General features: G+C 39.7%; 1 protein-coding gene across 1 annotated transcript in view; it reads right to left on the bottom strand.

Annotated features, from left to right (window-relative positions):
• DPP4 (dipeptidyl-peptidase 4) overlaps positions 1 to 27985 on the bottom strand; it is a 118285-nt gene that overhangs the window by 55506 nt on the left and 34794 nt on the right. The window contains exons 6-10 of the mRNA XM_006879485.1: positions 26120 to 26172; positions 25839 to 25911; positions 24171 to 24291; positions 13155 to 13315; positions 11023 to 11135 (exon numbers count right to left, since the gene is read on the bottom strand). Coding sequence (XP_006879547.1) covers positions 11023 to 11135; positions 13155 to 13315; positions 24171 to 24291; positions 25839 to 25911; positions 26120 to 26172 — 521 coding nt within the window. The remainder of the gene's footprint in view (positions 1 to 11022; positions 11136 to 13154; positions 13316 to 24170; positions 24292 to 25838; positions 25912 to 26119; positions 26173 to 27985) is intronic.

Below are 27985 nucleotides of genomic sequence, written 5' to 3'. Positions count from 1 at the left end.
AAAGAAAACACAATAAAAACAAAAAGGAAATCAACAATTCATTTGTAATTATCACCAACATATTTAAGTCCCCACTTAAAACCAGAAAAAGCAGAAAGCAAAATTAGAAATATGCTTTGTACTACATGCCAGTTTTATTCTGCAAAAACAGAGAAGTAAATATTGAGTAGACTTTTGTTACATAACGACTGGGAGAGAGTGGGAGAGGAAGGGCATGCAGGCTGATCTCTGAGCTTTGTGACTGCTTTTTGCAAGTTAGACACAGTGATGCAACCACCAGCTTTTAGAACTGCTGGAATGGGACTAGTCCAAGGAGCTTCAGCGTGATTTATTTTAGTACTAAAGCAGTGGAGTAATTTCTGGACATAATTATAAGAATTCACACTTAGATGGAGCCTTGTGTGTGCCAGGAATGTTCTAAGTGCTTTCTAGAAAAGTTCACCACCACTCTAAGTGGCAGGTACTGTTATAGTATGCATTTTGCAGAGTAGGAAACTGAAGCACAAAGTTTAAATAACCTGCCCAAGGCCTCTCACTGGTGGGAGTTGAGTCAGCCTTCTCTCTGGCAGTTGCCTTCAGAATTAATGTTCTCAGTCACTATGTGATGCTCCCTCTGGAGAACCTCCACCCATCCCTTTGTTAACTAGCTTCATTCTTTTCCCTCTTTTAAGCATGGCATTCTTTGCTCAGTGAACTCTATTTATTCCTGGAGAGTTGTGTGTAAGCTGAATTTTATAAAGCACATTGTATTTAAATGCACTGACAGAGATTGTTTTTGAAAATGAAACTGGCAAATCCCTCTGTAAACTGCCTTGCCCACCTTAGAAAATGCATTGAGTGGTGGCCTTAATGCCCCTAATCAGTACAGAGTTGTATAAATGTTTTTTTTGGTACATTAAGGATCCTTTAAGTGAGGCATGTGTTTACCAACTAGAAAGCATATTAGAAATATGCTGTGAAGAGCACTTGCAGACCCTGGAGTGATTAATTCAGCGAATCACGGCGGGCAGAAGCGAGTGTACTGCCAATGCTGGTCTCAGGCTCTGTGCCACTCTCTGCTCTGATCTGAATGCCAATCCTTCGGGTCCCCTGACAGATAGCCAAGAGAGGAATGGCTGGGGTGATATGGAGCATATCTGAAGGCTGTAGCCCCCACAGCATTGAGAGCCTAATCTAACCTCCTTTCTTGCTACCCAGCAGGTGTCACTGACCTCCCAGGGTATTTCAATCTCATTTCTTTGTTTTCTGAGATACCCCAAACCACAATGTGCTTCCTTTCTATGCCAAACATCAACTTTTCAGAGACTTCAGTAATCTCTTTCTCTATTGTATACCTCCAAAAAGCTAGATGTCAGTGGCCCCTGGCCTTGGAGCATATAGTGGATGCGGTCACCTTAGCAGAACACACCCTTTCCAATCTTTAAGCATCAAGTTAAAGAATGAGGACATGGCTGAGAGGAGGAAAGAAAGAGGGATTGCTATGTAAGGTCATTTTGATGGTCATCTTTGGTACTGGCTGTGTGAAACTCTATTGCATATATACATACAATCCACCTGATCTATCCATGCATTCATTCATTGGTTGTCTATTAATGTACTCTACAAATATTGCTAGAGCAGATCTTATGTCAAGAATATTACCAGGAGCTTGTGATAAGTTTGGCCTCTACCTTGTAGAACTTGTCTTACTGAATGAAATCTTTCCGTAAGGAATGTGAAGTGACTGAAAGCAATTGTTCAAAGTAAAACAAGATATTTGATATTGTATTACATATGGTTTTTCCTTAATTACTTTGAATTTTCCATATTGCCATAAAAATAAAACCCCTACAACCCTTAAATTAATTCTGATTGTTAGCACCCCAATACTAGTGCAGTGAGTGCCCCATAGGGTTCCAAGTCTGTAAATCTTTATAGGAGCTGTTGTTGTTGTGTGTGATTCACGTGGAACTGACTCATAACTGACCCTCCAGTGGGTTTTTAGAGGCGGTAAATCTCATGAGAAGGCACTGTCCATCTTTCTCTTACAGAGCAACTGGTGACCTCAAAGAGTGAGCCTCTGTGTTTGCAATGCAACTTCTTACCACCAAGCCACCAGTGCTCTTGTAGAAAAACTGCCTTATTTTTGTCTTATAGAGTGCTTCTCCAACCATTCATACTGTCAACGTTTTGGTCAGCAGTCCAGCACTTAACCCATCTTGACTTTATTGTTGTGGTGGTGGTGTACTGTAAAGTAGCAACCAACTGACAGATTTTTAAGACACGGTTAGTTGAATGGTAGGAAATTACTTATCCTTCTCCTGTAAAGCAGCTGGTGGCCTCGAATCGCATGCCTTTTGGACTGTTTTTCACTTCTTTCAGCTTAAGAAAGGCTGAAGCAAGTTCTTCCCTTTTAATTCTCCAATTCTACCTCTCTGCACATTTCATTATCATACTTTGCTTTGTCTTTTCCAGCTGCTTTTTGATCTTCTACTTCAGCATCTCTTTTCTTTGTTTTGGCTTCTCAACATTTTAGTTTAATTTTCAGAATCTCTTCTGACATCCATTCCAGGTTTTTCTTCTTTCTCCTCTGTTCTTGTAAAGATCCTTTGCTCTCTTTGTAAATTATATTTTTTATGTTATTCCACAACTTAATTTGGTGTTTGTACTTCAAACCTATTGTTAAGATAATTTTTAAATTCAGGTGGGATTGACTCAAACATTTGTTCTCATGGACTTTTCTTCAGTCTCAGTTTGAACTTGTGTATGAGTAGTTGATGATCTGTTCCAGAGTTAGCACTTGGCCTGGATTTGACTGATGATATTGAGCTTCTCCAATGATTCCTTCCACAGATGTGGAATCTGATTCCTGTGCAGTCCGTCAGGTGAGGTCCATGGGTAAAGTCATCATTATTTTTTTTTTACGTGAATAAATCATTGAACGTACAGAATTTAACCATTCTATTTCTGTTCTTAGTTCTGTCATCCAGTCTGTGGTTTCCAGCTACCATCCCTTCTTCATTGCTTCCAACTTTTGCATTCTTGTCACCAGTTATCATTAATGCATCTTGATTGCATATTTGATCAATTTCAGACTGCCAAATTTGGTAAAACTCTTCAACTTCTTCTTTGGCTCTAGTTGTTGGTGCATCCTTGTATGCATATGGATAATATCCTATCTCTCACAACATTGTACTTCAGGATAGAACTTTATTCTCTGGTAGCTAATGACAATTTTGGAACGTAATGGCTGAGGGTGTAGTTGGCTATAATGAGTGGCGCTGCTGGCAAAGATCATTTGTTGGTTTTGGTAATGGCAATTTAAGGAGACCTAATGGCAAGACCAGGGTCTCTGTGGCAATGATGAATAAGTATAAATGAGAACTCAACAACAGGAAGAGTCTAGAGACAGACCTGGATCTGTGTGCTAATTTAGTCCAGGACAAGTCTGGCATTTTATATTATTGGGAAACAGAGGGGCCGTTCCATAAATGAACTAGATTAACTGAAGAGTCATTTAGGAAGACTTCAAGCTTTATCCCAACCTCACACCATGAATAAAAAATGTGCAGTCTAGTTGGATTGAAGATTTAAATGAAAAGACACAATGACAATAGAACTAGAGAATATGTTGCATTTTTATAATCTGAACTTCTCTCTACCTGACTAGAGTATACAGGAAAATACTGACTTAGTTCAGTCTGGTGTCTTGGAAACTGGACCACATTCCCTTTTCATTTTTTCTCAAAAGAGCAATGTTCACATAATGATCATGCAAAAATCAAACCAACCCAAATCCATGGTCTTTGAGTTGATTCTGACTCACAGTAATCCTCCATCAAGAGTTTTTGGGGTTTTTTAGGGAACTACTCAGGGTTTTTTTGTTAGGTTTTTTTTTAAAAATTATTTAATTTTTATTATTTGTGTGTGTGTGTGTGTGTGTGTACCGTCAAATCAGATTTGACTGGTACAGGAGATTTTTCCTCCTTCTCCAGCAAAGCATCTGGTGGATTTGAACCGCACACCTCTGGGATTGCAGTGCAGCTTCTTGCCACAATCCTCCATCAAGCTTTTGAGGAATAGATGTTCACACAGACTATACTGAAGACGGTCATCAAAGCTGTAAATCTTAAAGGGAGAGATTGCCTGCTTTTCTTTTGTGGAGCAGATGTGCATTGCAACAGAGGACTTTTCAGCAGCCTAACACTTGACCTGCTCACCAGGGCTCCCTTGCAGATGCTTTAAGGCTTTGGATTACCAGAAATAGGAGATTACCAAATTCTAGTGGTGTAGTATGAAGGAAGATGTGTGGCTAACACAAAGGCCATGTGGCTATGGAAGTTCAAATCCACTAGCAATTCCTGAGGAGAAAGATGGGCAATCTCTTCCAGTGCAATTTACAGCTTCAGAAAGCCAAGGAATATCAGTTATGTGTCAATTCCAACTTTATGGCAATTTAAAAAAAACACAACCCAAAACCCAAAAGAAAATCAACATGACAGAGAAAGCTGTCTATTTCTGGGTTAATTTGGCACTGCTGTGCTTTAGCATGTGACCAAAGATGGTTCTCCACAATCTTCTAGAACTTTCCACCAGAGGAATTAGAGCCTGGTTATGTAAAAGCTGCAACCTTGCTGATGCTAACAGAGACCAAGGTGGAATTTGAATACCTTACAGAGCACATTCTGATAGTGTGTCCAAAAGAGATTATTTGATAAAATACATTCAACACAGAGTAGACTTGGTGAAGGAAGCCACCTTCACCTTCACGTGCAAGGTAAAGAATCACAAAGAATGAAAATGCAATGATTAATTCAGATAGAGTGGAAAGCAATCCCTTAGACATATTTAAGATTCCTGAGCTTGGCACTTTACAACTTTCGTTTGCAAAGTGACTTTGAAGTGGAAAAGCTTTTGTTCCTTAGTCTGTAAAATGGCTATAAAATGGTCCAAAAGGGGTTATGGGGAATAAACAAGACCACACAAACAGAACACAAGGCAGGGGCCATGCCCACAATCAGCGCTCAAAATATAGGAAGTCTATTACTCAGATATTCTGGCCAGGTAGTCTCCAGGCCTCTCTCTGCTATTCCTCATTTCAATACTAACTTTCTGTGCGACCTAAAGTCATAGTTAATCTTGGTGTCACAGTAAAGGCTGTGGGTGTTCGTGAATGTAAATAATACATGCTGAACCAGTGTTCACTGACGAGATGGCTGGTAGTGGGGGTAAGCAGAACCACAGAGCAGATTTTAAAAATCTGAGTATGGGTTTTTTTTAATACTCTTGAGCAAATACAGGGAAAATGCAACAACAACAACCCAAACCCTTTAATTTTCTGATATTAATTTGTACCCTGGAATGAATAAGTAAATCTAGACATTTCTGGCCAAGTCAATGAATTCATAACCACAGAGTAAAGCTTACAGCATACCTGACACTCTGCAAAGGTAATGCAAGCCTAGGGAGAGAGGACACGTCCCCACAGGAGCTGTGGGTACTAGCAGCACTCACAAAGAGAGAGGCACAGTGCTTAATAGCTCGTACTCTCAAGTCAGAGAGACAGATTTCAGTTAAAGTTTCTATTTGGTCATTTTGTTAGTCTCTACTTTTTTTTATCTACATAATAGACACAGAGGAACAGTGGTTGTAAACAGTTATGTTAAACTTTAATATGATAAACCCTGTGCTTTAGATGAGGGCTCAATATGGGCTTAAAAACCCAAAACAACCCCAGTTTTTGTCAAATCAATCTCAACTCATGAAACCCATGTGTGTCATGGTAGAACTTTTAATGACTGATCTTTATGGAGTAGATTGACAGGTCTTTCTACTGAGGCATCTCTGCGTGGACTTGAGCCCCCACTGTGAACAGCCAAACACATTTGTGCAATCCAGGGACTCTCAAAGTGTGCTCAAGTCAAAGTTGTTGCCATGGAATTGGAACCAACTCACAGCTGACCCTCCAACACGTTTTCAAAGGCTATACATTGCATGAGAGAAGATTGCCCATCTACCCCTAGAACTCGTTACTTAAACGCAAAAGCAATATTTTTTATAACAGGCTACTGGAGGACCATATACTGCACCCAAAAGTCACCTTTACAGGAAAATCAGTTAGGGGTTGGAGGTGCTTAATGGAAAACTCTTAAGTTACTAATGGTTGTTAATATAGGGAGCTCTGGCGGCCTGGTGCATAAGAGGTTGCATTACCAACCCAAAAGTTGTTGTTGTTGTTGTTATGTGCCGTCGAGTTGCCTGCAACTCACAGCAAACCTGTCTACAACAGCCCCCTACACCCTGGTCTGGTCTGTGCTAATCTTACTGTCTCTGACACACTAACACCCATTACCCCAGTCACTAAATCAATGCATCTCATTGAGGGTCTTATTTTCCTGCGCTGTCCCTCCACCCTCCCAAGCGTGATGTCCCTCTCGCAGGATTGGTCCTTCCCTGCAACATGTCCAAAGTATGTCAGACAAAGCTTCAGAATCCTTGCCTCCAAGTAGCAGCCTGGTTTAACCCTCTCCAGGATGAACCTGTTCATTCTCTTAGCAGTCTGTGGTATGTTCAACACTTTTCTCCAACACCACAGCTCAAAGACATCAATTCTCCTTTTATCATTCCTAGTCATTGTCCATCTCTCTGATGCATGCCAAGTGATTGCAAAGACCATGGCCTGCATCAGGCGCACCTTAGTCTCCAGACTGACATCTTTGCTCTTCAGTACTCTGGAGAGATCTCTGAAAGCAGACTTAGCCAACGCAGTACGTTTTTTAATTTCCTGGTTGCTGGTGCCAAGAGTGTTGATAGTGGAGCCAAGCAAATGAAAGCTGTTTACAATCTCAATCTCTTCATCATCCACCATGATTCTGCCAGTTGGCCCAGTGGTGAGAATCTTTGTTTTCTTGATATTAAGCTGGCAATTTAAGATTTACCAGCTGCTTTGTGGAAGAAGGATGGGCAGTCTCTTCTGGTACAATGTATAGCTTCTGAAAACCTACTAGAGGTTCAGCTTTGAATTCATTCCAACTTAATGGCATATTTCCACTAGCACAATAATGATTTAGAGAGCAACTGCTACCACTACTGATTATTTAAGCAAGTGCCATTTGAAACACGGGTTTCCTATGCTTCCTGAAATGTAATCCATGGTTTTCTTGAATTTTTCTACATCTAATTATGGCAGAACTCCGTGGTCTGCTCCAGTCACCTGGGCCTTCTGGCTGGTACTTTGAAGTAACCAAACATCCTCTTCTGCCAAGTCTTTGCATTTCTCTTGCTCTTCCTTCCAGATATCCATTTGGATAGGTCCTTCCATATTCTTACAACTCTGTTCACATGTCACCTGAGCAGGCCTGACACTATCTAACCCTTTTTACCCTGCTGTCATGAATTAAATTGTGCCCCCCAAAATATGTGTCAAGTTGGTTGGGCCATCAGTCTCAGTGGTTTGATAGTCATGAAATAAATATAACTTGGCTTCTATGTAAAGATGCACATTCCCATGATGCAAATTGATGTGATCAGTCAATCGATATCAAAACTCTGACCTAAAGAAGGGCCAGTTTCCCCCCAGAGTGTGGACTGCCTCACTCTTTATCTTTCAATATATGAGAGGGAGAAGCAAAGAGATAAGGAGAAATCTAACTTCCTCCCATGAAAGAGGAACGGGGCATATCATGTCTTTTTGATCTGAGATTCCTATGCTGAGACCTTACTACACCCGCGAGAAGGTGAATGTCAAGACTAGTAGTTCTTTAAGGAACTCTGGTCTCCAGTTACTGAAAGGAGACAAGGACCTTCCCCTAGAATCAACAAAGACAAAGCCTTCCTCTAGAGCTGGTGCTTTGAATTTAGACGTCTAGACTCCTAAACTGTAAGAGGGTAAGTTTCTACTTGTTAAGGCATCCCATTTGTGGTATTTCCATTATAGCAGTTCTGTTGTTGTTATGTGCCTGTAACTCTATGTGTAATAGCTCTGAAAACTGTCCTATCCTGAGTCAATCTCACTGTTTCCAACACACCTACCCCCACTGCCCCAGGCACTGTGTCAATCCATCTCATCCAGAGTCTCCCTCTCTTGTGCTGTCCATCCATCTTTCCAAGCATGATGTTCTTCTCTTAGGGACTGGTCCCTTCTGGCAATATGCCCAAAGTATGTTAGCTGGGGCTTCACGATCTTTGCCTCCAAAGAGCAACTTGGTTTCACCCTCTCTAAAACAAAACTGTTTATTCTCTTGGCAGTCCATGGTATGTTCAAGACTCTTCTCCAGCACCACAACTCAAAGGCATCCTTAGTCATTGTTCAGCTCTCTGATGTATAACAAGTAATTGAGAAGACCATGGCCTTGATAAGGCGCATCTTAGTCTCTAGCCTGACATCATTATTGCCTTTCAATACTCTGGAGAGGTCCCTAAAAGCAGACTTTCCCAGTGCAATTTGTCTTTTTTTTTAATTTTGTTTTTATTGTATTATTTTTATGTGTACCGTCAAATCAGATCTGACTGGTACAGGAGGAGATTGCCTCCTCCTTCTTCAGCAAAGTAGCTGGTGGATTTGAATCGCGTGCCTCTGGGATTGCAGTGCAGCATCTTGCCACCAGGCCACCAGAGCTCCCTCAATTTGTCTTTTGATTTTCTGACTGCTAGTGCCAAGAGTGTTGATTGTGGAGCCCTGCAAGCTGACATTGTTAAAAATCTCGGTCTCTTCCCTATTTATCGTGGAATTGCCAATTGATCCAGAGGTGAGAATCTTTGTTTTCTTGATGCTGAGCTCCAATTCATATTGAAGACTTCTGTCCTTCACCTTCTGCAGTAAAAATTTCAGGTGCTCTTCAGTTTCAGCCAGCAAGGTTGTGTTATCTGCATAATGCAGGTTGTTGATAAGTCTTCTTCCAATCCTTCTCATAAAGTCCAGCCTTCTGAATCATCTGTTCCATATATAGATTGAAAAAGTAAAGTGACCAGATAAATCCCTGATGCCCTTTCCTGATCTTGAACCATGCCGTGTTTCCTTATTTTGTTCTAACTGCTTCTTGTCCAAGTATATAGATTTTGCATGAGCATAACCAGGCGTTCTGAAATTCTCACTCTTCTCAAGAGGTTAGTCACAATTTGTTATGATCCACACAGTCAAATGCCTTGGCATATTCAATGAAACACAGATAGACATTTCCCCAGTGTTCTCTTTCATCCAAGATACAACTGACATTGACTATGATGACTCTAGTGCCACAGCCTCTTTTAAACCCAGCTTGTATTTCTGGTAGTTTTCTGTCTATGTACTGTTCCAGTCATTTTTGGATCATCTTTAGCAAGATTTTGCTTGAATGCACAATTAGCATTAATGTTCAAAATTTCCACATTCTGTTGGATCATATACTTTTTTGAAATGGGAATAAATATGGATCTCTGCCAGTCAGTTGGCGAGGGAATTGTCCTCCAGTTTTTTGGCATAACCTAGTGAGCATGTCCAGAGCAGCATCTGTTTGTTGAAATGAATCAATTTGTATTCCATCAATTCCTGGAGCCTTGTTTTTTTGCCAGTTCTTTCAGAGAGGCTTGCACTTCCTCCTTCATCACTGTTGCCTCTTGATCATATGTTGTTCCATTAAATTCTAGTATGTCGCCCGGCTATTTCTGGTACAATGAGTCTGTGTACTCCTTCCATCTTTATTTGATGCTTCCTGGGTCATTCAATATTATGCCCATAGCATCCTTATATATTACAACTTGAGGGTTGAATTTAGATATTTAATAATGTGGCACCAAAAATGGAGTGCTGTACTAACAGATACTTAATATGTGGAACCATTTTTAGAATTAAGTAATGAGTACAGGCTGGAGAATTTTTGGATACTAATGATATTAAAACTGTTATTAATTAATAGTATTAAAACTATTATTTTAAAACTAGTATCCAAAAGGTGCTCTGGGGGCCTAGGTGCAAGAAGCTGTGCTGCCATCCTGAAAGCACATGGTTCAAAGCCACCAGCTGCTCTACGGAAGAAGGATGGACAACCTCCTCCTATGTGATTAACTGCATCAGAAAACCTGCTGGAGGGTCAGCAATGGGTTGGTTCTAACTCTATGGTACAACAACAATTACAGTAAAAATTTAGGAAACTCTGCTGGCTATTCTGTAGGGAGTTGCACTACTGACCCAAAGTCCATGTTTCTCTGGTGGTTCAAATTTGCCCTTGACTTTGTAGGAGAAAGATGAACAATCTCCTGCTCTGCAATTCATGACTTCCCCAAAACATGCTGGGTGGTCAGCTATGATTTGGTTCCTACTGATGGCAATGAGAGAGAAAAGTAAAAATCTAGATTGCCTTAAAGAGATTGTCAGTAGAGTTTGAATATCAAAGGTAGTACTGTTGAGGGCTCAGAGGTACTTGAAATAAGCAACACTGGAGGTGACTCAGATAGAGAGACACAGCAGCAGAGAAAGGATAAAAAGAGAACAAAAAGACCAGTTCAAAATAATGCAGCAGTCAACCCAGAAGCAAGAGAGAGGAGTGCTTTCAAGCAGGGGGCTTTCTGGTGGAATGAGGTGCCTCCGGGCACTTTTCACAGGAGCTAGGTTTGCCAATCCACAGAGCCAGAGAACTGAACACCTTCAGAGAGAGGCTTACGAGAATAGTAAGGTGCCTCTGGGCACTTCTCAGAAAGCTAGAGAGCTTATGGTATTTCTGTTACGGTAGCACCAGATAACTGAGACACCTGCTTTAATTTTTTTATAACATTTTTCACCATATGACATTTATATTTTTATTTCTGCATCTGATTACTGCCTGCCTCTTCATTTGAGCTTAGGCTCCATGGGATTGGATCTCGTCTGCTCTGTTCACTTAGAATCTGCATCACTAGAGCACATTGGCGTTAGTGCTCAACACAGAGTTGCTGAATGAAATAATGAATGACTGCTAGTAGAGGCTGACAGCCCTGGAGACTGTAATGAGTCTGCTACTCATGTTTGGAGTATTCTTCCTCAGTACTCTGAAACTATTTGCAGGCCAAGCATTCAGTGAAGATTCTTACCCTATCAATATGGAAGCAGGAGCCGTAATTTGTACAGAAGTTGCATTGGTGGTTCCGTTGAGGGATTCTGTATTTACAATAAAAAACTTTACAGTTGGATTCACAGCCCCAGCCTAGGAAAAAGTAATTTTACGATTAATGCTAATAAAATTATGGCAAAGTAATAATGTTGTGAATTATACTCATAAACTTTAGCAACAAGAGAAGTTAAACAATTTTTAAGAATCTAAACAAAATGCATATGAGAATGGAGAAATAAAATCTTTTCACACTCAGGAAGAAAAATACGTATTACTTAAAAGTGCAAACCATTCTTTTTTAAGTAATGAATGTTCATATTTTTGTACTTCACACAAACCTTGTGAAATAAATTCTATTATTTTTCAAGTATAGCAAATAAGAAGTCTTTGATGGCTGGTCACTCTGTCGAACCTTGGGTTCAGACCAGGTTACAATCTGCCAGGAAAATGAGTTTATCTGAACCAAAGATCAATGATTCTAGCTATGAAGTTGTAATTGTTACTCCAAGTTCAGGATCACCATGTTAGAGTTTTATAGTCAATGATACGACAAAATTCTGTCTGCAGCTTTAAAATCCTGCCTGAATGTGACTGAACATAAACCATCTATAAAAATCTTTAAAAGTATATATTTAATTTAATATGCAATAATTACTTTCTATTTTAAATTATATATAGTTAAAAGCGTTTTTTTCTAGATTTTTGTCATAGTAAATCTTCAAATGACAGATTAGTTTCAAACAATATGGTATTTTCAGTAGAACATTTTATGTGTTTTGTTTTGTTTTCTGCCAGTTTTACTCTTTAAGAAATACATTCCACTTACAAAACATATCCCCATATTTAGTCTGATTTTTTTTCACTTCCAATGTCTTCCTAAAATGGCAACTCCTCATAAAGCAAATTGAGTGAGTTGATAAAAAAAGATAGATTCTTCCTACTAACTTTCTTACAGCAAAAAACGTTTTATTATTATAGCGTTCATAGTATGCAACATATTGGGTTGTCAACTGAAAACTTGGGGGCTCACTTTGAGTCCACTAGCCGCTCCAGTGGAGAAAGACGGGAAGTCTCGTCCTACAAATATTTACAACCTCAGAAACCAGATGGAGGGTTGCTATGAGGGTCCCTCCAAAATATCTTTTTTGTCTGGCACTACTTAATGAAGCTCTTCAATTTTAAGAAATATGCACCCTTGATTTAGGAAATAGCCTCAAACATCAAGACATAACACTATTATTCCCTATGGAGGACCTAAAAAATTTACATTAGTGTTTATACAACTAATCCAGAGGGGTTTCCTCTTAGGCAATTCAAATTCACTAGAGGCTCTGGGGGAGAAAGACGGGCAACCACTTTTCATTTTCTTTGTTGTGGTTGTTATGTGCTGTCGAGTTGCCTGTGACTCATAGCGACCCTATGTACAACAGCCCTAAACTCTGCACTATCTTGTGCCAATCTCACCATCTCCGACACACCTACCCCCATTACCCCAGTCACTGAATCAATCCATCTCATCGAAGGTCTTCCTTTCCTGCGCTGTTCCTCCACCATCCCAAACATGGCGTCCCTCTCCAAGGACTGGTCCCTCCTTGCAACACGTCCAAAGTATGTCAGACGAAGCTTCAGAATCCTTGCCTCCGTTTTATTTATAGAGTACAAAAATTTGCTGGAGGGTCAGCTATCAATTGGTTCAGACTAGATGGCAGTGCTAATTAGCAATACAATCTGATTTACAACTAAGCTTTTCAACTTCATCTAGGGCACATTCCACCTAGTGCAAATGAGATGAGCTCCTGATTCAATTACAGCCTCTGTTTTCCTTCGTTCAAATATTTGTATTCCCCCTACCTCTTTCAAAAACATTTCTCCCATCTTTTTCTGCTTGTCATTCCTCAAAGTTTTTGGAGAAATTACAAAACCTTAAATCACACTCTTTCCTGGGATAATAAAAATACTTTAAAATTGCCAGATGCTGTTGACTTCAGCAAGAGTAATCACAGCAAGCTGTTGAAGAGAGACTGACAATATTTTCATTAGCAGAAAGGGTTTAAATGAAACCATTCTCCTCCCATCAAATCACTGAACCACTATGCACAGAGGAGCACAGACCTTTGGATATGGAATCTTCACCGTCTTTGGGTACTGCAGTGACTCATCAGAGTAGAAGGAGTATTCAATAAGCGGGACGCCTGTGTCGTTAAATTGGGCATATGCTAAAAAAGTGCCGTTTGGAGACCACCACAGAGCAGAGTAGGAACTGAAGACTTCCTCTGAAAAAAAAGACATAAATTGTTCTGTTACAAGAAGTAGCTGATAAATTGGCTTTGGCATTCAAAATATTGTTCTCATTAGCTTTAGTAATTATAGTAGAGTTCAACTAATGAACCACTTTGCATTTGCTGGGCTTCCAAATTCAGAGTAATACAAATGAATAAAAATAAAATCATCATGATTATATGTGGATTGTAAAAATAAGTAACCCGTTGAACCATTTTAGAATATTTTAGCACACAATATTTAATATATGCTCTACGTTTTTTTTTCTTTAGCTTATAATCCTCTAAATTTATTCCTCAAAACATACTAAAAGCAAATTTCACACAGGAGGCTGATTCTCCTTTCTAATTTTCAAATAGTCAACATGCCAGCACACTCTCCCCAACTGGGCTCAGTTTGTACTGAGCCCGCAGGGTACTGGTGGGTGGTGTGTAGCTCCAGGCTATCAAACCAATATGGTGCCCAGAGTTTACTACTGTTGGCACAAACAAGGTGTGGGAAGGATGGATTTAGTACAGCAAAGAACTCCACAAGACCCCTACTGAGAAACACCTCCTTTGCCCAGCCTAGAAGCTGAAAATTCCCTTGGAATAACACTCTTCTCTGATGTATATACTGATGGGTAAGAGAGGGTCAAAGAGAGAGGCAAAATGGAAGAAGTAGTCTTACTTTAATCCCTGACCTTGTTCTCAATCCCTGGCAAATGTAGCTCTTCCTTATGCTTTTGCAATAGGGGTCCCTGAGTGGTGCAAATGCTTAAAATACTTGCTTGCTAATGGAATGGCTAGTGGTTCAAATCCACCCAGTGATGCCTGGAAAGAAAAGATTGGTGATATACTTCTGAGAAATCAGCCAATGAGAAAATAATATGGAACAAAGATCTATTCAGACACATGGGGTCGTCATGAGTGGAAATTAAGTAGACAGCGATTAGTTATTGATTATACAAGCAATATCTACTCTTGGGCTCCTAAAATGTCAAAACCTCTTTTACCAACTGAGAATGAAAGATTCAGGTAAACAGACATTCAGGTAAAGAAAATATAGACTTAAAGTTATTAGTGCAGATTTATCCACAAATCTCATGCATTGGTTTGAATGTTAAATCAGAAACTAGAACCTTAGTGATAGGAAGTCACCTATTCCAATTATTGTTTTCGATGACTGAACCCTCTCCACGAGCTTTCTTTAAATAGTAATTTCAATCGTATAATGCTATCGTTGTTAGGTGCTGTTGAATACAACTCATAGCAACTCTGTGCACAGCCAGCCTGAACCCTGCCCTATCCTGTGCCATCCTCATCGTCTCTGACACATTTGAGCCCATTGCTAAAGCCACTCCATCTTGTTGGGGGGGGTGTCTTCTTTCCTTTTACTGACCCTCCATCTCTCCAAACATGATGCTCCTCATCTAGCCACATGTCCAAAGTATTAAAGATGAAGTTTTGTGAACTTTGTTTCCAAGATGCACTCTGGCTGCACTTTTTCCAAAACATCCGTTTATTCTTTGCCATTTCAACAGCTATTCAGTACTCTTCTCCAGCACCACAACTCAAAGGCGAAAATTCTTCTTCTGTCATCCTTATTAACTGTCCAGCTCTCTGATGCATAGCAAGTGACTGAAAAGACCATCGGTGGAATCAGGCATACCTTTGTCTTCAAACTGACATAGCACTGCTCTTCAGTATTATGGTGAGGTCCCTAACAGCAGACTTGCCCAATGCAACATGTCGCCTGATTTCCTGACTGCTGGTGCCAAAAGGGGTTGATGGTTGATTCAAGCAAGATGAAATCATTGACCTCTTCAGTCATTTCTCCACCTATCATAATGTTGACTGTTGGTCCTGTTGTGAGGACCTTTGTTTTCTTGATGATAAGATATAATCCAAACCGAAGGCTATAATCTTTGATCATCTTCTGCAAGTGTTTTCTCTTTACTTTCAGTGAGCAATGTCATGTCATCTGTATAATGCAGGTTGTTGATGAGTCGTCTTCCAATTCTCATGCCACATAATTCTTCGTAGAGTCTGGCTTCATGGATTCCTTGCTCAGTATGCAAAATGAATAGGTGTGGAGAAAGGATACAACCCTAACACACACCCTTTCTGATTTTAAACTATGTAGTATTCCCTCACTCAGTTCAGACAAGAGCTTCTTGGCCTAACTAAATTTTGTGCAAGTACAATTAAGTATTCTGAGATTCCCATTCTTCTCAATGTTAGCCATAACTGATTAAGTTGTCAAGTCAGAACTGTCCCATTGGTAACACTCCAGTAGGGTTTCAGAGGCTTTATCTTTTTTCTGTGGAGCTCCTAGGGGATTTGAACGACTTTTTGTTAACAGCACAACTCTTTATGGACTAGCCACCAGAGCTCCACACATATAAATAGTAGTAATTATCAGATGACCAGCTTATATTTAGTGAGTGTTGTTCTACTGGATAAAGAATTGTTCTGCTAATTCAAAGACAAGGGGTTTGAGTCCACCAGTTGCTCCGGAAGGGGAGTGAGCAATCTTCTCCCATGTATTTTACAGTCTCTGAAAACCTGCTGGAGGGTCAGCTATGAAATAGTTCCTACCTCAAGGCAATGAGTCAGTGTGACTTATTAGCCAGGTGACTCTAGGCAAAATACTTCCCCTCTTTAAACCTGCTTTGTCTGTATAATGACGTATTATGAAGAGTAGTTGAGAGAACAGGTTTCAGCCATGCCTGGTTCATTGTTGTTGTTGTGTGCTGTCTCTCCAGCAGGTTTGCAGAAGCTTTAAATCACATGGGAGGGGATTGTCTCTCTTTATCCTTCAGAGCGGCTGATGGATTCAAACTGCCTGCTTTTGACTTGGCAGCACAACTCTTTACCACATAGATCAGGCTGAGAAGTTGTTGTTATGTGGTGTCCAGTTGCCTGCAACTCATAGTGACATTATATACAACAGCTTTAAAGCCTGCCCTATCTTGAGCCAGTCTCATTGACTGTGACACACCTACCCCCATTGCCCCAGTTACTGTACCAAGCCATCCCATCCAGGGTCTTCCTCTCCTGCACTGTTCCTCCACCCTTCCAAGCATCATATCTTTCTCCAAGGACCAGTCTCTCTTGTCCATGTGCCCAAAACAAGTGAGATGGAGCTTCAAAATCCTAGCCTCCAAGAAGAAACTCCAAGACATACATATTTGTTTTCTTGACAGTCCATGGTATGTTCAAGTCTCTTCTCCAGCACTACAATTCAAAGACATCTATTATTCTTCTGCCATCCCTTGTCATTGTCCAGGTCTCTGATGCATTGCAAGTAATTGCAAAGACCAGGGCCTGGATTGGGTACACCTTAGTCTCTAGACTGACATCCTTGCTCATTAGCATTTTGGAGAGGTCCCTGACAACAGATTTCCCTAATGCAATTAATCTTTTGATTTCCTGACTGCTGAGCATGTTGATTGTAGAGCCCAACAAGGTAAAATTTTTAGCAACCTCAATCTCTTCTCCATCCATTGTGGTGCTGCCAGTTGACCCAGTGGTGAGAATCTTTGTCTTCTTGATCTTGCGCTTCAGTCCATATTTAAGACGACAGTCCTTAACAAGCACGTACTTCAAGTCCTCCTCAGTTTTGGCAAGCAAGGTTGTGTCATCTGCATAATGCAGATTGTTGAAGAGTCTTCCTCCGATCCTGATGCCACACTCCTCGTAAAATAAAGCCTCCAGAATTATTTGTTCTATGTGGAAATTATTGAACAATATCACTAATATCACACACTAACAAAATCCTGCTGAAGATTATCCAAAAAAGATTTGAACAGTGCATTGACAGAAAACTACCAGAAATACAAGCTGGGTTTAGAAGAGGTCGTGGCACTAGGGGCATTATTACCAATATCAGGTGTATCTTGTCAGAAAGTAGAGAGTACCAGAAGAATGCCTATCTGTTTTTCACAGACTATGCAAAGGCATTTGACATAAAATTGTGGATAACCTTGAGGAAAATGGGAATCTCAGAACACTTGGTCATGCTTATACAAAACCTATACTTGGGCCAAGAAGCAGTCCTCAGAACAGAACAAGGAATCACTGCATGGTTCAAATTCAGGAAAGAAGCATGCCAAAAATGCATCCTGTCCCCAGACCTTTTCAATCTGTATGCAGAATAGATCATTTGGGAAGCAGGGCTCTATGAGGAAGAGTGTGGCATCAAGATTGGAGGAAGACTCATTAACAACGTACAATATACACAGATGACACAACCTTGCTTGCTAAAACTGAAGAAGCCCTGAAACACTTGCTGCAAAAGGTCAAGGACTGCAGCCTTCAATATGGATTGAGGCTCAACATCAAGAAGACAAAGATTCTCACCACTGGGCCAATTGGCAGCACCATGATAGATACCGAAGAGATTGAGGTTGTTAGCAACTAGAGCTTGCTCAGAGTCAACACTCTTAACATCAGCAGTCAGGAAATCAGTAGGTGAATTGCACTGGGAAAATATCCTCTCCATAGGGCTAAAGAGCAACTATGTCAGTTTAGATACAAAGGTGCACCTAATCCAGGCTACGGTCTTCTCAATTACTCGTTATGTATTCTTCAGAGAGTTGGACAATGACTATGGATGACAGAAGAAGAATAGATGCTTTCGAGTTGTGGTGCTGGAGAAGAGTCTTGAACATACCATGTACTGCCAAGGAAACAAACAGATCTGTCTTGGAGAGGGTGAAACCAAGTCTCTCCTTTGAGGTTAGGATTTTGAAGCTCTGCCTCACTTTGGGCATGTGGCCAGGACAGATTGGTCTTTGGAGAAGGACATCATGCTCAGAATGGTGGACAGACAGTGCAGGAGAGGGAGACCCTGGATGAGATGGATTGATATAGTAACTGGGGAAATGGAGGTTAGTGTGTCAGAATTAGTGAGACTGGCTCAGGACAGGGAAGGATTTAGAGCTACTGGACAGAGGGTCGCTATACATCACAGGTGGCTCAATAGCACATAACAACAATAACATACTATCACAGGTTTTGAGGCAGGAGTGGCATCCACTTCCTAAATAAGATGCCTCCTGAAACTCTGTGAACTTTGATAAATATCTATAGTTGTAGAGGTGCATCAGGCCTTTTGTTCATATGGTCACAATGAGTTGTACTCAACTCACAGGCAATCAACAACAACAACAGATTAAAAAAGTTTGGAGACAGGATGCATTCTTGGCACACTCCCTTCCTGATTTTGAACCATGCAGTGTTTCCTTGCTTTGTTCTAAAGACGGTTTCCTGGTCCAAGTATAGGTTTTGCATGAGCACAATTAAGTGTCTGGGATTCCCATTCTTCTCAAAGTTAGCCACAATTTGTTGTGATCTTCACAGTCAAATAAATGCCTTTGCACATTTAATGAAACACAGATAGACATTTCTCTAGTACTTTGTGCTGTTAGCCAAGACCCATCTGACATTGGCGATAATGACTCTAATGCCACAGCCTCTCCTAAATCCAATTTGTACATTTCTAGTAGTTCTCTGCCACTGTACTGTTCCAGTTGTTTTTGGTTAATCTTCAGAAGGATTTTGCTTCTGTGTGATATTAGTGATATTGTTCAATAATTTCTATCCTCTCCTGGGTCACATTTTTGGGCTAGGAATAAATATGGATTTCTTCCAGTTGGCCATGGAGTTGTCCTCCATATTTCTTGGCACAATGTGGTGAGCATGTCCAGGGCAGCATTGTTTGTTGAAATATGTCACTTGATATTCCATTAATTCCTGGGGCCTAATTTGTTTATCCAGCTTCTTGAAATCCCTTCTTCATCACCATTGCCTCTTGATCCTATGTTGTTTCCTGAAATTCGTCTGTGTCAGCCAATTCTTTTTGGTACAGTGACTCTGTATATTCCTTCCATCTTCTTTTAATGATTCCTGGATCAATCAATATTCTGCCTATAGCATCCTTACATATTGCAACTAGTGCCTTGAATTTGTTCTTCAGTTCCTTCAGCTTAAGAAATGCTGAGTTCATTTCTTTTGTTTTTCTGACTCTAGCTCTTTGCACATTTCATTATAATACTTTGCATTATCTTCCTGTGCTTGCTTTTGAAATCTTCTGTACAGCTCCTTAACTTCATGCTTTCTTCCTTTTGCTTTGACTTGATTGCTTTGCTTTGCTTTGGTTTTGCTTAGACTAGTAAGTAGTAGAGTTAACAACAGTAAACGCAGATCCATCGGAATCGGAAAATCCATGCTATACTATCTATTTTAAACTCTATTGTAAGACTCTTTCTCTAAAGGGAATAAAAATTAATAGATACGTGAGAAGTGTGAATAGATAGGTGAGAAGTGACCCTCAATACACAATAAGGGGTCCATTAGACATTGTCATTAATTCATAATTAGTAATTAATGTTATAAAACAAAATGTCTATGAATCATTGTATGAAAAACCAGTATGATTTATAAACCTTAACATGGGAGATGACTGTCCATCTTTCCTTTAGAATCATAGGTAGATTCAAACTACTAGAAAGGCTCAGCCTTTGGGTTACCAGCACAACTTCCTCCTGACTACAGCACTAGAGCTCCTTATTTTAAAAGAGTTGTGTGTACCACTGACTTGGAACCAACCCATAGTTGACCTTCCAGCGCATTTTCACAGGCAGTAAATCTCACAGGAGGAGATTGTTCATCTTTCTCTAACGGAGCAGCTGGTGGATTCAAACCACATATCTTTGGAATGACATTTCAGCTTGCAAAGGGAGCTCTAGTGGCCTACTGGCAAGAAGTTGCCCTACAATCCCAAAAACATGCAGTTTGAGGTCTTAAACTACTCCAAGGCAGAAGGATGGGCAATCTCCTCCTGAGTGATTACTGACTCTGAAAACCCACCAGAAGATCAGCTGTGGGTTTCTGACTCTGTGGTATGCAACAGCAACAAGTAACCAAACACCCACTGCTTAGGAAGGCAGCCTACTTCTCCTTTCTTATTTACTATTTAGATTGACTGCCATGGAAATCTATTCATAAGCCATTTTACAGAGACAGAAAGATTAGAAAGATTGATCAAATTGTTTGGAATAAAAACTGGAACCTAGACCTTGTGATTTCAAATCAAGTGGGTTCCAGTAAGAACTTTTTCATAAGCTCCCTTGATATTTCATCCCCTGTAGCTTCTACCCACTGATTCCAGCCCATGCCAAGGGGGCACTTGCATAATATAAACCAATGACAGCAAATTTTGAGAGTTTTGAGTGACTTTTAGACAGAAGAAACTGAGCGTAGTCTGTGGTTTTAAGTAAGTGGCTGTGTGGAATAACAGAACATATTTTGTCACATCAGAAAAACAGTTGTTAAAAATTACTTCTTATCAAATTCAAAGTCCTAGTAGTGAGGGGATCACTGATACTGTATTTTCACCTATTTAAAAACATAAAGAGGAAAGAAGGACAAGGAAGGAAAAGCTCCTTAGTCCCTTTCTGACTCAGAACTGGCTGCAGGTACAGGTATCTCTGGCATTCTTCTCTGTACATGTGCTGCTCCTTGTCCTGCCACTCAGGTCTTCCTCACACCCTCTGGAACCAGTGCTCTTTGTTGGCATCTTTGTTCCCTCCTGGGGGGTGAACTTCCTGAGAGGAGCAGCAGCAACTGGTGGTGTTCGTTTTTCTCCACCACACAAGGAAGTGCTCTGGATTGCCCCAAGGCAATTGCCAGCATTAATTCATTAAAGGGATAGAAAGTGCCCTGTCTTAGAAAATTATATATTTCTTTTTTATCCTTATCTTTTCTCTCACCAAAAAGTCTCCTTTCAGCAGTCAAAAGACCACAACTCTCTAGCAGTTCAAATCCACCAGTAATTCCACGAGTTCTGGGAAATCTCCTCTTGTGGGATTTACAGTCTCCAGAAGCCAGCTAGAGGATCAGCTATGAGTAGATTACAATTTGATTGCAATGACTTTGCCTTTGGTGAGGAGATTAATTACAAAATAGTTGTATTACTAAATATGAATGTAAAACAGTTGATTTTATACTGAGATATAAAGAATTATTTCAAAAAAGAAGGCACTAATAAGGTAAAGTAAAAACAGAGAGGTGGTAATGTTGTTGTTATGTACCATTGGGTCACCTGTGACTCATTGCCACTCTGTGTATCTCTGAACCCTGTCCTACCCTGGGTCAGTCTCACTGTCTCCCACATACCTAACCCTGTTACCCGAGTTCCATCTCATCTGGGACCATCTTCTCTTGAGCTGTCCCTCCACCCTTCCAAACATGATATCCTTTTCCAAGTGTTGGTCCCTCTCCTCACAATATACCCAAAATATGTCAGACAGAGTTTCAAAATTCTTGCCTTCAAGGAGCAACTTGGTTTCACCCTCTCTAGGACTGATCTGTTTGTTCTCTTGGCAGTCCATGGTTTGTTCAGTGCTCTACTCCAGCACACTCAAAGGCCTCAGTTCTTCTATCATCCTTGATATTTAGGACATGAGGTTGAGTCCAGGCCCATGTGCCAGCAGGTGGGTACTCTTGTGACTATCCCTCCACAGCTGTCCATCAGACCCTGTTCCTGGCCTTATCATCTTGTTTCTTTTTTAATTTTTAAATTTTCCTTTACAACCTCAAAAGCCCACTGGAAGGTAAACTATGAGTAGGTTCTGACTCAACTGCAATGAGTTCTACAAATTCTTAAAACCTACTCTCCTTCATTTCTAGCAAGTGTCATGGCCACAGCAGAGAAGATGCCTCCAGTTGGAGAGTAGACCCCTATAATGTGGCTTTTTTGTCTAATTACAGATCATTTTTAAATGCACAAAACCAATAAGAACTTTCCTATAGAGGTTGTGTATGGGTTTAAAATCAGAGGCACTTGGTTTATGTGTAAATAGCGCAGACTGAAAACAGAGACTTAACTCCATTTTAAAGTCTTGAGTTTGGAATCCCAATTGGAGTTTTAAAAGCTGCCTTTCCCATTAACCTTGGTGCTGCCTTGACCATTTACCCTAAAGCCAACATTCCTTTTCTCTGAGGTATTGCAAGTATAGGATATTGTAAATATATTCCCAAAGGATCTACTTCATTACCGTCAAAGGGATGCAAGATAATGCAAGCTCTTGCCAAGAGGGTCTTGGTAAACAGAATTATCAACATACCTTTATAGTGGACTCCCAGAAACAGACATGATGTGAAGAAGCAATTTTACTAATAGGCTACCAGTAAAACCTGTTTTGTCACTATCCAGGGACCACCCAGTAGTAAATTGAAAGGCATATACCTTTGACCAATCATGTAATTCCACTTAGTGTTGCAGATCCTATGCTGCCAAAATCTGGGTTTGAGATATCCTGCCTTTAACTGCCCGGATGGTCTGCCAGACAATTATTAATTCTGTAACCTTTAGGTCCTGTTCCAGTAGTACTATGTAAGAGTAGCCCCTTTTACTCTGTGACAACAGACATTGTCTATCGCTCAGTAAAATTAACTTACTTGTTGTATTTAAAGTGACTCCATGATATTTCTCTACCTGAGGCTGAGGCTCATTTTTAGAGTAAGGCCCACATTGGAGCTGTGAAGCCTTGCACAGGAATGGCTTAGTCCTCAAAAGGTAAAATGAGATACCTCCACCTAATCTCTAACTGAGAAAGGAGGTTAATGTTCTCTGAATATCACAAGCCTTGGAAGAGACTTTACCCAGTTCAAACTGGTGATCCTGGACACTGTGCTTGTTGTCCTCCAGGTGTAAAAGATTTATTTTATTTTTTATAATCTCTGGAAGACTTGTTGTTGTTGTTTTGTATCACTGAGTCAGAACCCATATGTAGCTAACCCTCTAGGAGTTTTCAGAGGCAGTAAATTATACGGGATAGTTCGCCCCTTGTTCTTCCTCTGAGCAGCTGGTAGACTTGAATTGTGTACTTCTCTGGTGTAGCACAGTTCTTTTAGTGTTACTAAATTTCATTATATATATATATTTTTATCAAATAATAATTTCTAAGACCTCAGAACTTATTTACTTTTAGTTTGTTTAGATTTTCCTTTATTATCAAACTTCAGTTGGGTAAGAGCTAAAATTAAATCATGCAGAAAGATGATTGTCTTAACTATGGAGAAGAAATAATAGGATAAAATAAAGGTTAGACTCTCTGATTCACATGAAGCAAACCTTATGACTGGTTTGAACTTGAACTGCTGCAATGAGGCCTTTTACCTTAGCAACTATAAATATATAAAAATGCCTATCTAGTATTTCTTTAAAAAATTCTAAACTGTTTTCTAATACTTCCCAAAGATGTTTATATTAATGTAGGGAATATCCCTTTAAAATTTATAGTATTTAAAACACACTTTTCCCAAGCCTTTCTAATTATTTTCTTTTTTTAAAATGGTTTGCCCAAGTCCAAATGCCTAAAATTCTTCTATGAAAAATGCATTTTTCTCTCTTTACTTTCCCACCTTCCTACAATATTTTGTCATCTTTTGCAGTGTGATGGGAGTATTTAGATTTTATTCATAATTTCTGGGCTAGGTAGATCTGTTTGAAAAAAACATCTGATGTTAATCTGGATGCTTTTTTACGCCCCAGTAAAGCAGAAAAGCTACCTACACAGAAAGGCCTTTTGTTGCAGCAAAACCAAAGACAAGAGGAGTATTGTGAAACATTGAGGACATACGCCTCTCTCCCAACTGTTAAGAATGTCTTCATCTCAGAGACACCTGAAGCTGTGCTGCAAGCTCTAAAAAAGAGTGATGGCTGGTTTGCAATGCAACTTACCTCCAATAACACTGACTGCATCGAATTGAAAAGAAAATGTTAACTCCTTTTTAAAAAAATTAAACACTTTGAAAATTTGAACTGTGTTCTGATTTGAAAAGCATATAACGTCTCTACCTTCATAAACCCAGTCCGTGAGTCCATTAAATATTACATCTTCTTCTCCAGTCCATGTGATCCTCTGACTTGGCAAATATGGTTCACTTTTAACATAAATATCATTGTCCCAAACATATGCCTATAAATATATGCATATATAAAAGGTTAGTATCAATTATAATGTGTATTAACATACACATACTGAAAGCATCTGTCAATCATTTTATCCTAAAAAATTAATGCAAGTAGAATCATTACTATAGGTCAGATATTAAATTCAAGTCTAATGAAGGAATTCACTCCCCTTAACAATTCTATGATTCTTAAATTACTATTTTACATATTATGTTGTTGTTATTGCTATGTGTCATGGAGTCAACCACAATTCGTAGCGACCTTATGTACAATAGCTCTGAACCTTGCTCCATCCTGGGCCAATATCACGGTCTCTGACATACCTACTCTCATTATGATGGAAAATAATCTTAAAAACATGTTTGTTGTTGTTGTTGTTGTTGTTATATACCATTGAGTTGGAACTGGCCCACAGCTGACCCTCCAGCATATTTTTCAGAGGAGATTGCCCATCCTTTTCTCACGGATCAGCGGGTGGATTTAAACCATGTGATTTTGGGATTGCAGCGCAGCTCCTTGCCACTAGGCCACCAGAGCTCAGGATGTTAAAACAATAACGACAACAATAAACAACACACAGCAAAAACCCTTGAAGCTATAATTATTTGGACACTAAAGTATGTGAGAATATCTAGAAGATGGAACACAAGACAAAGTTCTTGTTAGCTGTTTAGTGAAGTCCAATTTATGATGATGACTTTGTGAAGAATAGAACTGAATTCTTAAGGTTTTTAAGTCTATGACCTTTTAGAAACAGATCTTCAGGGCTGTCTAGCCAGGTACTGCCGAGTGAGTTTGAGCTACCAATTTGTTATCTAGTAGTTGAGAATTAACTGTTTATGCCACTGTGCACTTAGCTGTTCTTTCTAGGTGAAGATGAACGGGGGCAGTACTATTGCCTGCTGAAAGGAGAATATCAATGGCAGAGACACATCATCTATGTTATCAAAAGCAGTACTCCTTACTGCTAAACCCTGTTAGATTTGTTCAGGCTTTCAATATTCTCTTAGCACTAGAGAGGTAGGAAGAGCTATCTATACAGAGAAGATCACAGAACTAGCAGAAGGCAGGTGTGAATTAATGATATCTAAGGGACCAGTCCTTGGAGAGGAATGTCAAACTTGGGAGGGTAGAGGGACAGCACAGGAGGGGAAGACCCTCGATGAGATGGATTGATTCAGTGACTGGGGTGAAAGGGGTAGGTGTATCGGAGACAGTGAGATTGGCACAGGACAGAGAAGGGTTTAGGGCTGTTGTACATAGATTCGCTATGAGTTGCAAGCGACTCAATGGCAATAACAACAACAACAACAAGCACAATAGCTTACTAGACTTTAAGAGTTTAATAAGCAGTTTCTCAGTGAATAAACAATTTCTAAATGGTCGATGAGAAACTTTCAGAAGTTATATTAATTGTTAGAATAATATGAAATTATCTTGAGCAATAACTGTATTTTATAGTGAATTACTGGCATCCTACAATCACAGTTTGGTATCAGGTCTACAAGTTTCCACATATGAAATATCTGACAACAGTAAATATTCACTAACCAATTTATGGCCCACTGGTGACCACGTGATCCACTGTGTGTTGTTTGGAATTCTCGCATCTGTAATCAGTTGCCTGGAAAAAAGATGAAAGAAAAGGAACATTACTAAAAGAATAAATCATTGTGACATTTTCCTTTTTATAAATGTTGATAAATGTCAATAGTTACAGAAAGGCTTCAGGCCTTTTGTTCATAGGGTCACTATGAGTCATGCTCAACTTGAAGGCAATCAACAACATTATATGAAAAAAACCTAATAGAATTTATGAGGAAGTCACTGACCTTTGATTCATATCATAAATGTCGTATGAAGCTGTATAAGAATGCCTCCATCGCTGTAAAAGAAAACAGATTCTTTTAGGCTTCTGTGACTCTTAAAACATTGCTGGTAAGCAACTTGTATGGATTAGGTGATATTTTACTGTGTAAATTTCAAATCTTACCATGTTACTATTTCCTATCTGGAATGCTACAATGCTTGTGTGAGGAGGTATCTTAGGGACCATATAGTACAAACTCTAGACTGATCTATAAACCAAACTCAAGACTCTGACTCAATGCTGTCAAGTCAGAACAGACTCTGATCTGAACTGATCCTCCAGAGAGTTTTTGGGAGTCTGTAAATTGCCAAGAGGGGTCAAGTGGGTGAAGGAGGGAGATTGCCCACCTTTCTCCTATGGAGCTGTAAATTGATTCTAATCACTAGAGAAGTGCTGCCTTCGGGTTAACAGTGCAACTTTCCACAGGCTATGCCACCAGAACTTCATATAGTCATAGAATACTTATATAATACACTGCTACAGCCTACAACATGTTCTTGTTGTTATGTGCCGTTGAGTCGCCTGCAACTCATAGCAACCCTATGTACAACAGCCCTAAACTCCACTCTGTCCTGTGCCAATCCCAGTCACTGAATCAATCCACCTCATAGAGGTCCTTCCTCTCCTGCGCTGTCCCTCCACCCTCCCAAGCATGATGTCCCTCTCTAAGGACCGGTCTCTCCTCACAACATGTCCAAAGTATGTTAGACGGAGCCTCAGAATCCTTGCCTCCAAGGAGCCACCTGGTTTAACCCTTTCCAGGACAAATCTGTTTGTTTTCCTAGCAGCCCATGGTATTCTCAGTACTCTTCTCCAGCACCACAGCTCAAAGGCATCTCCTTCTATCCTCCTTGGTCATTGTCCAACTCTCTGATGCATAACAGGTGATTGCGAAGACCATGGCCTGTATCAGATGCACCTTAGTCTCCAAAGAGGCACCATTGCTCTTCAGCACTTTGGAGAGGTCCCTAACAGCAGACTTTCCACATAGTGAATGTTAAAAAAATATAATGCAATATTTACAGCTACTGAAAAATAGAACTATACTAGATGAGTGTTGTTGGCTAAGAAAAACAGTTTAAGATGTATTATATAAATATGAAGGGGAGAGGTGGGGGCAGGGGAGTCTGAGAGCGAGAGAATCATGAGGCTGCAGAGTAAGCTGTGTGTAGGGAAAGAGGAACGCACTTAGGAAAGATCCAGTGTGACCTGGAAAGAGGGGGTGATAATGGGTGAAGATCAATGGTGACGGGCTTTATACAATGTATGGAAATGATCATATGAAACACAAAGTGAACGAAGGAATGAGTAAAACACAATGTGTATGAATTCTGTATTCAAACCGTTATAAAAGAAAATAAACATATATCTTTAAAAATAAACCAAAACAAACAATATGAGTCTTTTTTTAAAGAAAAAAATAACATCTAAAAAGAATCCTTATACATGTTATATAGCTATATGAATAAAAAGGGAAGTATAAAAAAAGGAGTACACAGAAGACTATTAACACAGGATGGCAGAGATACAGATGAGAAAAAGAAAGCCAAGCAAAAAGAGAGAAAACTAGAAATTTTTTTAAAAAAATATAAAATGGATAATTTCATTACAAAAAAAATCTTTGGATGTAAATGCATGTATAAACTAAATAAAAATACTTGAAAAGAAATTGTGTGGTGTCTCTTTTCCATCTTATATAGTATTTCAAACTTCTTGTTGTTAAGTGCCATCAACTTACAGAAGTAAAATAGTGTTTTATTTCCCTTTAACTACTGGTCCGAACAAAGGACAGCCAAGACCATTAAGAAATGAACCAAATTAAAGAAAA

This window comes from Elephantulus edwardii, unplaced genomic scaffold (genome assembly GCF_000299155.1).
Source record: "Elephantulus edwardii isolate Elephantulus edwardi_28Jun2011 unplaced genomic scaffold, EleEdw1.0 scaffold00003, whole genome shotgun sequence".
Taxonomy (NCBI): domain Eukaryota; kingdom Metazoa; phylum Chordata; class Mammalia; order Macroscelidea; family Macroscelididae; genus Elephantulus; species Elephantulus edwardii.
The sequence above is the reverse complement of the archived record's forward strand: the minus strand, read 5'-3'. Positions and strand labels throughout refer to the sequence as shown.